Source organism: Herpailurus yagouaroundi, unplaced genomic scaffold (genome assembly GCF_014898765.1).
Source record: "Herpailurus yagouaroundi ecotype Mexico unplaced genomic scaffold, PumYag 182, whole genome shotgun sequence".
Lineage (NCBI taxonomy): Eukaryota > Metazoa > Chordata > Mammalia > Carnivora > Felidae > Herpailurus > Herpailurus yagouaroundi.
In genome coordinates, this window is record NW_024412413.1 from 11,908,416 (window position 1) to 11,920,357 (window position 11,942).

Here is an 11,942-nt window from a genome sequence, read left to right on the forward strand (position 1 = left end):
TTTTTTTTAAGGTAGGAAAATGTGGACATGCAGGAGCATGAATAAAGAAGGTTCGCTTCGCTTGCCTGTGAATTTTTGGAGTTTTTTTGGTGTCTTTGACGAAAACACAGAAGAGTTTGATTTCCGACCAGACTGTTTACCCAGTTTTAAAAATCATGATCAGAAAAGGAGAAAAGGGAGAGAATCATTTAGAGTAGGTATTTACAAACTCTCCCTGTGGTTCCAAAGTTTATAATGGATCCACTTACGAGTGTTTTGGAGGTCGTTTTCGGGTTTTTGTGACATATCTGAACTTTTCTTATTTTGTGTCGGAGCTCTCTTGTCTACGCATGTTTCTTCTACTTGGCTCCAGGAGAGTAGGAGTATCTTTATCCCATCCCAAACTTGACCAAAAGATAACACCATAAAGGGACAATACACGAAATTCTGTCGTATTTGTTTTTTTGATACTTGGTTAAGAATGAACGCGTCCGTTTTGTGTGTTCAAAGAGTTTGCAAAGACTGCAGTCGCTTCACAGTGTGATTTTAATGCAGATCTTAAGAATGGAGTATAGAGAGGTCTGGTAACTTAAGATTTCCGGCATAGACTATGAAACTAGAGAGGAAAGTTGCATTTAAAAATTGGTTATAGGGGCGCCTGGGTGGCGCAGTCGGTTAAGCGTCCGACTTCAGCCAGGTCACGATCTCGCCGTCCGTGAGTTCGAGCCCCGCGTCAGGCTCTGGGCTGATGGCTCGGAGCCTGGAGCCTGTTTCCGATTCTGTGTCTCCCTCTCTGTCTGCCCCTCTCCCGTTCATGCTCTGTCTCTCTCTGTCCCAAAAATAAATAAAAAAACGTTGAAAAAAAATTGTAAAAAAATAAAAATTGGTTATAGATGAAACAGTTTATAGAAAGTCAAGATTTATTTTCCCACTGAAAAAAAAAGGCTGTCTCGGGTTTAGATTTGGACGTTCTTAGGCCTCTTTTGTACTGGAAATGAGGTAATCCTGCCTTCAGAGGAAGCAGAGAGGTTCTGCAGAAAGCAAAGGAAAAGGTGTGGGTGAGGCTGAGAATACTGGCCCCACCTTCAAGGTTAAATGAGCTGGGAGTTGAAGGTGAGAGGAGAGAAAAGGTATTTCTTATAAGCTCTCTGGCAGAAGGCAGGTAGTTGGTGGTGGAAGAAAAGGAAAAGTGACCTGTCTCCTACCCTAAGAGAACAAAGAATTCCACTGGAGCGGGCCCTAATACGGAAGCACTACAGCAGGAAAGATTAGGCGGGGAGAGCCAGAGGACCTGTACCTGTGCAGGGCCTGCCTTGAGGGTGAGGCTTGCAGACCTTACTTGGAGATTTTACAAGCAGGCGAGAGCCGTTTCAACATGTCTGAGGGGAACAGATCCCTGAGGCAGCTGCAAGGGGGTAGGCCTCTTGTTTTGGGTTTTTTTGTTTGTTTGTTTGCTTGGTTGGTTTGTCTCATTTTGTTTTTCCTTTAATTAAAGGAGTGAAATAGTCCTCAAAACACAGAATGTATAGTGGACCTACTGTGTGCTGCTAGGTACTATGCAAAAGATTCCATGGCCCGAAATAGATGGACTCTACCCTGAGAGGTGTGGCTACAGGAGTCAAGATTGGTAGGTACGGGAATGCAGTGGTAACTTAATGCAGAAATGGCGAGGGCCACGTTACAAAGGCCAGGCTCGCAGCGGAGGGAGGGATCATGCATAGCCAGGGTGGGCTTTTGGATTTGAACCTGCAGAAATGGGTAGGAAGTAAGGAAAGAGAGTGGGCATTGATGGATGAAGGAGTCGGCTATTTTCTGAGTAAGAACCAGCAGGACAGATGATTTGGCGATACCTGTTGTTCACTGTGGAACCTAATTGATCAGACTATGCCTGGCAAATTGGAGGAAATTTCTAAACGTTTGCGCTGCACTAAATTAGGAAACATGTCACCAGGAACTTGACAGCTTACACATTTCTATCACTGGAGCTGATGACAATGACTCCACAAGGAATACTCCTACACACCGCTTTTGGTTGAGGAAACAAGGGCCTCATCGGGTTGAGTGATTTTCCCCAGGCCACGATGATAATCCTTGCAGACCCAGCTTCCAAACCCGTGCTCTGTCCCCTGCTCTGTCCCCATGTCTAGTAAAGAATCTGCAACATGGTAGGCACTTAGAATCCATGTGACCCTTGTCCTTTCTCCCTTCAGAAGGGAGGCTGTGTTGATCTGAACTAGGGCAAGTGGTAAAAAAGGTAAAAGCCCACTTGAGTTTTATATGGAAGTTTTCTTCTGTTTTAAATTCGGAATTATCCAGGAGAGTGGTGCAAGGCCAGCCTTTCGGGGGAATATAGGCTCTGAGCCGGTTCTGTGTTTATGCTTGGCTTCTGAGGGGGCTCCGGAAGAAATGCACAGGGGAGAAACTTGACTCAATTCCCCTTGATCTTCTTGGAGGGCAGAGTTTTTTGGTTGCTTCATTCATGTTTAAAGAACCCATCTTAAACTAGTTTACGTCCAGCATTAGAAACTGGTGCTGGTGGTTTATTGCTAGCCCCGCCCATCCCTGCCTTTTGCAATAATCCCTGCGAGTGATGATTGTGTTTCTAGAAGTAGAATGGCAGAGAGAGATTCCCTGAAGGCAAATAGAGAGAGAGAGCTGTACTCTCCAGTTCAGACACACGGGGCTGGGAACTCCCAGAGAGAGAGGGGGAGAGGGAGGGAGAGAGGGAGGAGAGAGCACAACAGAACAGTCAGCTGGAGAGGAGGGAGGAGGGGGGAGGAGACCGGTCGTTTCAGATTTTTAAGCTCAAGTGATTGGGGGGGGTTTCTCCCCCCCCGGGGCCCGGGGGGGGGGCGCCCGAGTCTGGCACCTCCTTTCCTCCAGTTCACTGAAGTGCCCTTTTGCAGTCCAGGATCAACTGACCGCTGAGTTTGAGCAGCCCGGTCTGACATGATGTACCTCTGGGTGAGTACAGAGTGCTGTGGGTGAGGGCTTGCACTTGCACATATAAGGAGTGGAAAGCTGCGAGATTGTGCTCTAGCACGAATGGCCTTCCCCTCCGAGCACAGACTGCCACCTCCCCTTCTACTCCCAGGTGTTAGGTTCTTGAAGCCTCGCCGTGATGGTGACACTGGTTGTTTTTTGTTTTTTGTTTTTTTTTTTTAAGTGTTGTTTATCTTGTTAGACTTAGGCGCAGGGGTGAGCTCCCGGTGCGGCGTCATCCCCTGGGCTTGGCAGGTCTGGAGAAGGCAGATGGGGGCGGGCGAGATGAGCCGGGCCGCCTGGGAGCTGCCGTCGTCCTCTCGGGCCAGGACCCACCTGGGTTTTGTTTTGGGGGCACTGCGTTCGCTAACCAACCCATCTCTCTAGCTATCGAGAGCCAATAGGTGGCGTGATTCTTGCTGAGGAATAAGCTTTTAAAAGTTTTAAATAATTTGTATTGTCCTCCACAATCGTCTTATGAAGTAGGTCACTGTTGTTATGAAAATTTTATGAGGGAAGTAATTAAGTCACAAAGTGACTTGCCCATGGTCCGACACCAAGTCTGTAGCAGCTAGAATAGTAATTAATAACCAGACATTAGAAAGCATTTTACATTTGCCAAGAGCTTAATACCTTCACATTATTTGAATTTATTGTTCACTGCGGCGTTGTAACTTGGGATGGAGAGAAATCTACTGGGATTGGAGGGGTTTTTAAGTTGTGAAATGTGATAACTTTTAGGGGGATGACAGGGACAGCGATACGAGAAAAAAAAAAACAACCCACGCTACTTGTAGTTGCGAACATAAGAGCATCTATAGCCCCTTGCAAAGATGGCGGCGCCCTCTCTTGAGCAGACAGCTGTTGTGTGTTGCTAAGGGAGCCTCCTGGATGTGATGCCCTTGGCCACGAGCCAGCTTTTGAAAGTTTCACTTTGCCCTTTGCCCTTCAGCCTAGATATCTGGAATTGCAGAAACCTACTTGGCTCAAACAGACTAAATTTATAAATATCAGAAGGCAGAATTTTAACTAGGTTTATGGAGACGGAGCTTGGCCACAGAGGGCGTGTGTGTGTGTGTGTGTGTGTGTGTGTGTGTGTGTGTTAGAGGGACTTCTTTTCCTCCTTCTCCCTTCGTATTCGAATATGACCTTGAAATGTAATTTCCTCCCCTTATTGATTTATTTTTCTAGCGCTTGTAAGAAGTCAAAGAGCTGTCTGACACACTTTCCATCCTTTAAGTAGTTTTTAGCTCCCCGTGAGCTAGGCATCTGTGTCAAGGGTCCCTGCAGCCTTCTCGGTGGGACTGATCAGCTATCTGTTGACGAGAGGATGGGTTATTCTGTCTTGATGCGTTTGGAAGAGGAGTTATGAAAGGAAGCAAATTGCATTCATCTCATTTCTGCTCATTTATGTTTGACGAGAGCAGACAATGACGGTCTCCTCAGTTGCTTTCTTTGTGCTGCCAGTTATTTGTAAATTTCTCTCAGTCCCCTGTACTTGTCAGCCTTAGAATAGAGCTTCCGAACCAGAGTACCATATGTTGGATTGAGATACACACACACGCCAAGATACCTGTTCCCCTCCGCCCTTGGAGCGGCCACGTGGGGCTAGGATTCCCCTGGTCACTTGGACACATGCATTCTCGTTTGCCACTTTGTGCCACAAAACCACTACAACTGTCTGTGTGTGCCGTGACATCTGAAAGTTTGCGTAGCACTGTCCGGAGGGTGAAATGTGTGTCAGCTCTGTTATTATCTGCATCATTTATCCCAGTGCCCCACACATTTGTTGAACTCAGTGAAAATGTCCAGAGGGAGCCATAGCTATGTAACACCCAGATATAGAGAGGGGCATCTAGGTGGTCACGTATCAAGCGGGGAGGCATTGAGGAGGTCCTGTGGGGAAAATTTATCAGACAGGGAATAGGAGAGCAGAGTTTTGTCTAGGCCAGTGCCCAGCCGTGCAACGTTGGGCAGTCATGTCACTGATGTGAGTGTCAGTTTTTACATCCACGAGATGATAGAACCGCCTGTAATGCTCAGAGTCTGTGAAGTGAGTTTGTGTAGCAGTATACGTGCCAGAAGGACACCCGGGGGTGCAAGAACGCTTGGGTCCTGGTAAACTGAGAAATCTGTGAAAAGTAATCACCTCTGTTGCCTGCTTGGTTCGATACCAGTCGTGAGTTACAGGTGCCATTTCTCGGGAATCTGGAAAAATTCCTGAACCGTGTTCACTTGTCAATACCTCTGAGTGGCATGGACATCCTTAGAACCTGTAGAGCTGAAGAAATAAAGAGCTCATCCAAGCATTTGGGTTTGTGTAGTGAGACACACAAACGGCTCCTCGTTTGCTTCTGTGTGTCTAGAACTCTGAGGTAGAATGCCGTCCTGTGCTCTCTGCACATGTCTCTTGGCCAGGTCTTCTCCCCACTTACCTGTTGGGTCACCCTGCTTTTTAGAGAACTCGGTAGCCTCAGTGGACAACATGGTGTGGCACCAAAATATGCATTTTAGAGACTCTACCAGGTTTAAATCCCACCTCTGCCATTTCTGGTCGCGTGGCCGTAAACAAATTACTTAACCTCTCTGAACCTCGGTGTCTTCATTTGTCCCGTGGGGAAAATAATACCTCATGCGGGATTAATGTCAGAATTTGAGATCATCTAAGAAGTGTGCTTAACGTGGTGTGTGGCACACAGTAGATGTTCAGTAAGTAACTTTTTGCTTTGCACATTTGCGTGGACAGGACCACTCACCACCCCAGAGCATTTCCCCCAGCATGTTAAGAACGCCTTTGAATTTGTGTAGGGAAAACGGTGGTAAACACAAACTAGTTTCATGTGAAGAGTCTCCCCTTCATCAGTATTTTAAGTACTTGTGACTAGAGAACCCTCATTAAAGTTGCCTCCTGATGGAGAACAGCCCCGTTGTTTTGTCTCAACTTTTTTTTTCAGGTACCATCCTGTTAAGCTCTCCTTATGTCCTTTATTCTGGGTCTCCTCTTCTTGGCCTAACACAGGAGGGAGGGTGGGGCGAAGGGGGAGGGGAGGGAAGAAGGGAGGCACATAATTCCTGTAGTGAGGGAACTTACTTGTTTGATGAGCATACAATTTATATGCCGTAAACAAAACTATAGACCGTTTACTTAAATTCCCAGAAATTAGGATGCGTTCTCCTGGTCTGAGCTGATCTTAGCTGGACTGGTCCCAGGCTCTCTCACCCATATTCTTCTTTTTTTAAATGTTTTATTTATTTTGGGGGCGCCTGGGTGGCTCAGTCGGTTGAGCGTCCGACTTCGGCTCAGGTCGTGATCTCGCCGGGTTTGTGAGTTCGAGCCCTGCGTCGGGCTCTGTGCTGACGGCTCAGAGCCCGGAGCCTGCTTCAGATTCTGTGTCTCCTCCTCTCTCTGCCCCTCCCCTGCTCATGCTCTGTCTCTCTCTGTCTCTCAATAATAGATAAACGTTAAGAAAAAAAAATTTTTTTTAATGTTTTATTTATTTTTGAGAGAGACAGAGAGAGAGAGAGACAGAGAGAGAGAGAGCGAGCAGAGCAAGCATGACAGTAAATGGCAGAGGTGGAAACTCAGTCCCATCTGTTTCCAGCTCCGTGGCTGTCAGTTCTCTTTACACTATCCTTTTTTGGGAGAAGCTGATGTGTTTGGTTCGTTTACTTTAACTGTTTATTGAGCGGTAACATACATGTTAGGCATCTACCTCGCTCAGTCCCCAGCACACCTGGGAGCTGGCCATTGTTCATTTCACAGCTGGGAGAGCAGAAGCATTAGAAACTTGCTGAAGTCACACAGCTGAGAGTCGGCAGACGTGGCATTTATACTCGGGTCTGTCTGGCCTCGGAGCTTACTGCGCCGTGCTTCCCATCTTCTGTTTGTTCAGTGCCGTTCAGTTTATCACCACCGCCGTCTAGCATGATCTGGGCTAGACTAGAGAAATGAACGTAAGTCCCCCTGAATTCTGTTTCCATGCCCATTAATTATTGGAGACAAGTTACTTACCTGCACATGCCTTGGTTTCCCAGGCTGTGAAAAGAAGGGGGGGGTTTGGGGAACCTTCATGGTGTCATCTCAGAAAAATGTACCCTCCATTTTAGAAGTAAAGTCTCAGTAACTGATGGCTTCATCCTAAAACATGGACGTGACAGACTGAGTCAGAGGACAGAGTGTTTGGTCTCAATGAAGCCATCTGCCAGCGCCTGACCTTTCTAGCATTAGTTTTCTGGTCTTTGAAATGGGACTGGTAATACCAGACAGATTAGGAAGTAATCTTTGTTAAAGGTTTTTAGAAACTATTACGTGTGAAGCAAATATAAGGTAATAAATAATAACCAGTTATCGTTCAGGTGACGGTCAGGCTAACATTTTAATGCTCACTTTTGGTCACAACTTCGCCATTCTAATTGGTCTCCACAGTGAAAAAACAAGACTGGATGGTAAATTGAGTTATCACAAAATGTAGACACAGCTCAGTTCAGATAACACTGGAGGCCAGATCCTGTGACTAGATCCTTAGCAGTGAAAAGCCATTAAAAGATTTTAAGTAGGATTGAGAGTAGGCTGAAGTGGAGTCGATAATTAGATTTGTTTTTGAAAAGAGAGAGATTAGAGGGGAGTAAGAGTGCAGAGAGAGAAATGGGGTGATGGTGTGTAATCGTGTAAGTGGCCGAGAGCAGTAATGGTGGCCCGTGCTGGGACCCCCAGACCTAAGGAGAGATGTGCTGCAGGTGAAATTGGCAGGTGTCGTGATTTGGTTGGGGAGGAAGAGGTCGGGGATAGTGAGTTTGATTTGGAATTAGTATTTTGGGGTTCCTTTGAGATGTTCAAGGGGAAATTCTGTTTAGATAGTTGGCCACCTAGGTCTGGACATACAAGGGAAGAGAGAGGCTTAAGCCATCAACTTGGGAGAAATCTGCAGGCGGTGGTAGTTGAAGCTGTGTGCAGGTATGAGGATGGCCTAGAAAATGGGAGAAAATGTAGAAGCAAGAAGAGAAATTAATGCCTGGTAGGAGACTAACCAACCCTCGAAGCAGGGAACAAGGTTCCGGAGAGGAGAGCAGAACCTTGTTCTGCGGGAGGAAGACCAGCACACTAGGAAATTAAGGGAAAAGAGTGGCAGGAAGAGAGAACTGAAATATGCTGATAGCATCTAGGAGTTGAAAGAAGTCTTAAGCAGAGGAGGAGAGAGGCAAGCAGAGTGGGTGAGGAGTAGAAAGGGTCACAGATTTTCTAAAAAGGGATAGATTGGTGAGAAAGTATGTACGTTTGGGAACCGCATGGAATTCCACGTGGCTTGTATGTGTGGAATGAGTGGAATCGTGGTGGGTGAAAATGTAAAATTGTAGAGACCAGATGATGTGAACAGTTTAAGACCTTTGTTGGTTTATGCCAGTAAAGAACCTTTGGTGGATTTTAAGCAGGATCAGATAGGATCAGATTTGTATATTAGAAAGATAATTAGGGGCTTCTATTATTATTTTTTAAGCTTATTTATTTTGAAGGGGGGCGGAGAGTGTGTGTGTGTGCATGGGGGCAGAGCAGAGACAGAATCCCAAGCAGGCTTCATGTCAGCACAGAGCCTGACACCGGGCTCGAGCTTACGACTGGGAGATGGTGACCTGAGCTGAAATCAAGAGTCGAATGCTTGAATAGAAGCCAAGAGGCTTCTGTTATTGTTGGAGAATTTATATTTATATTGTGGGTGAAATTGGCTTGATGCATATTTTAAATCTCAGAAAAGTGTAAGAGGTTAAGCAAAAGATTATATTAATAATACGAGACGCCGGTAGTTAACACATTTACCGATGACAACTGTGTGCTGATGGCTTTCCCAGGGGTCGGGAAGGAGAATGAACAAGATAAAGTTCTTTCCCATAAAGAGTTTGTATTTTTTAACTGGGGAAATAAAACTGTAAACATGTGGGGCGCCTGGGTGGCTCAGTCATTTGGGCGTCTGACTTCGGCTCAGGTCACGATCTCACAATCAGTGAGTTCAAGCCCCGTGTCGGGCTCTGTGCTGACAGCTCAGAGCCTGCAGCCTGCTTTGGATTCTGTGTGTGTCTCTCTCTCTGCTGCTCCCCCCACTCGCACACTGTCTCTCTCTGTCTCTCAAAAATGAATAGACATTAAAAAAATTTTTAGGGGCACCTGGGTGGCGCAGTCGGTTAAGCGTCCGACTTCAGCCAGGTCACGATCTCGCGGTCCGTGAGTTCGAGCCCCGCGTCAAGCTCTGGGCTGATGGCTCGGAGCCTGGAGCCTGTTTCCGATTCTGTGTCTCCCTCTCTCTCTGCCCCTCCCCCGTTCATGCTCTGTCTCTGTCTGTCCCAAAAATAAATTTAAAAAATGTTGAAAAAAAAATTAAAAAAAAAAAATTTTTTTTTAAAAACCCTGTAAACATGTAAGCAAGTAGGACGTTGAATGTGTGAACTAGGGTGAAATAGACCAGTTTGGGGTATTCAAAGGACAGAAAGAGGGGGTGTGTGGTTGGAGTGTGGAGAACAAAGAGAAAAGAGAGTGTAGGAAGATAAGACTGAGAGGTAGGTGGGGCCATATCATTCCCCAGGATAGAGATTTGGTTAAGTTGGGAAGGTAATGGGAGATTTTAAGCAGGAGGGCGGCTTCCTTTAGGGAAAGTGATAAGGGAAGTCTGGAAGCTGTTTGCTGTAGGTGGAAGCAAGGGGTGATAGCTTAGACTCTGGAGGGCCTGTCTGGGTGGTGAGAAAGGGGAAGTCTGGGTTCTTCAGCTTTTGGGTTGAAGAATTAGGATGGATGGGCTGTATCCTTACAACAGAACAGAGTCCACAGAAAAACAGTGTTTATGGTTTGGACTTGTTGAGTTTGAAATCTCTGTTAGACCATCCAAGTGGAGAAGTTCAGTGGCAATTTGATATGAGTCTGGAGCTCAGGGGAGAGGTGTGAGTTAGGGTGGTAAGGTTGCGATTCATCTCTGCATATTTAAAGCCTGGGAGAAAACATCACCAGAGAATCTGGCTGGTGCCGAAGCCCCAAGGCATTTCAGTAGAGATCTAAAGGGTACTAAGAACTGAGTAGGGTAGGAGGGAGACAGGGCAAGTATGTGATAGCCTAGACTCTGGAGAGGAAAGTGCTGGGTTTGGATAGTTTAAGACCAAATAATTTGTCGTGGGCCTGGCAGGATGTTGGTTATTGGTGAACTTGGCAAGAGCTCTTTCAGTTGGAATGATGTGGATAAAAAAGCCAGTGGGAATGGGCTGAGTTGTTAATTGGTAGGTGAGGCTGTTGAGACCGTGACTGTTTAGAGTGGGGCAAAGAATTGGGGCAGGGACTGGATGGGTACGTGGGCTCAAGGGAAGATTTTTTTAAAAGATAGGTGATATCCAGGCATGTTTTATGTCAGTAGAAAGGAGCCAGTAGAGGGGAGAAATTGAGGACGCTGAAAAGAAAAGCTAATTGCAGGACCAGAGTATGTTATACCCAGCACACAGAAGAGGGATTGGCCTTAGATAGGGCCAGAAGCAATTTTTCCTTTTTAGTAGGAAGGATGGCAGAGTGTGTGCGTTTAGAGCCGGGTAGGCTGGCAGCATTGTTTTCGGGCAGAAGAGGGAGTCCTAAGATTGTGCCTGCTTTCTTGATAGATAGAAGATGAACAAAGCTGAAAATGGCAGTGTAGGGAGTGGAGAGGTAGGACAATTTGTGGAGAGAGGGCACGGTGTGAAACAGTGGTCATCTCATAAAATGGGAAGTGAGTGTACCAGCGAGGTATGATAGGCTTAAGATCTGTGGTCATAAACCTGATGTGAGTGCTGGCAGGTCAGTTGGGTGATTTTTATCCAGCAGTCTTCCGTTCAGATGCAAGAGAGGAGTAAGCAGGTGTTGCATTTGATCAGGAGTTGAGATTTCATCAGATGAGTTAGACAAAGAGAAAAAGGGGCAAGGTAATTAAGACTTAAAAAAAGATTTTTTTTTTTTTTAATGTTTATTTATTTTTGAGAGAACGTGAGCAGGGGAGGGACAGAGAGAGAAGGAGACACAGAATCCAAAGGAGGCTCCAGGCTCCGAGCTGTCAGCACAGAGCCCCACACAGGGCTCAAACCCGTGAACTGTGAGATCATGACCTGAGCTAAAGTTGGACGCTTAACCGACGGAGCCACCCAGGCTCCCCAGGAATTAAGACTTTTGAAAAGGGCTGTGTATAGTGTTAGACCCTCGAATGTAAACTGGCTTAGGAGGGAAGTAAGAATGTGAGGAGGAGGAGGAGGAGGAGGAGGAGAAGGAGTGGAAAAGTAGTAGGTCCACTTGTAGATTTGAGGTCTCAAGGAGGTTGGAGTAATGCGGCGTGGGAGAGCTGCTGGAGTGAGCAGCCTTGAGAGGGTGAGGGTGGTGTCCTCCAAGTGTGCCCGACAGGTTCGGAGATGGTGCTGTTACTGGTGAAGACAGTGCCCCGATATGATGCCAGGTGGGTGCTGAGGTGAAGTGGTGAAAAAAGATAGCTGGTGCTAAAGACATTGAAACAGTGACACAGCTAGGAGGCCGGAGTGTTGAGTGCGTCACCTTAGGCGGGTGTTGAAGTTGTCAAGAAGGATAAGGCTAGTAAAGGAGAGAAGAGAGGGAGCCGTGTGCCAGGGCTTGAGGAGGTGATCTCTGTTTCAAAGGACCTGTAGTTAGGGTGGTGGAAGAGAAATGGTTTGGGAAGTACTGTTGGGAAACGAGGAGGATACCTGTAAGGTCCGAGGGTATATGGTGATGGGGCTCAAGGTGGCTACTTGCCCCCACTGAGGTATGTAAGGGGTGGGAGAAAAGCTTTTGCTGCCGAAGAAGCAGTATTGTGAGGGGCAGTCAGGTTTTCTTTAGAGCAGAAAGGTGAACGGACCATCACAGAGAAGAGAGCCAGTATACAGAAGAGTGTACTGAGGATCACTCTTGACTTCCAGGACTTGACTAGGTCACTCTTGACTTCCAGGGCTTGACTAGGTCGCTCTTGACTTCCAGGGCT

The 11,942-nt window shown here is 46.6% G+C and overlaps 1 protein-coding gene across 19 annotated transcripts in view; it reads left to right on the forward strand.

The window, feature by feature from the left end:
* RBFOX2 (RNA binding fox-1 homolog 2) overlaps positions 1-11,942 on the forward strand; it is a 288,313-nt gene that overhangs the window by 129,110 nt on the left and 147,261 nt on the right. Inside the window, exon 1 of one of the 19 annotated variants that reach the window (XM_040490951.1) lies at positions 2,829-2,943. The exons of the other annotated variants lie outside the window; for them this stretch is intronic. Coding sequence (XP_040346885.1) covers positions 2,929-2,943 — 15 coding nt within the window. The 5' untranslated portion in view covers positions 2,829-2,928. Of the gene's footprint in view, positions 1-2,828; positions 2,944-11,942 lie in introns of those variants that run through there. 19 annotated transcript variants of the gene reach the window in all.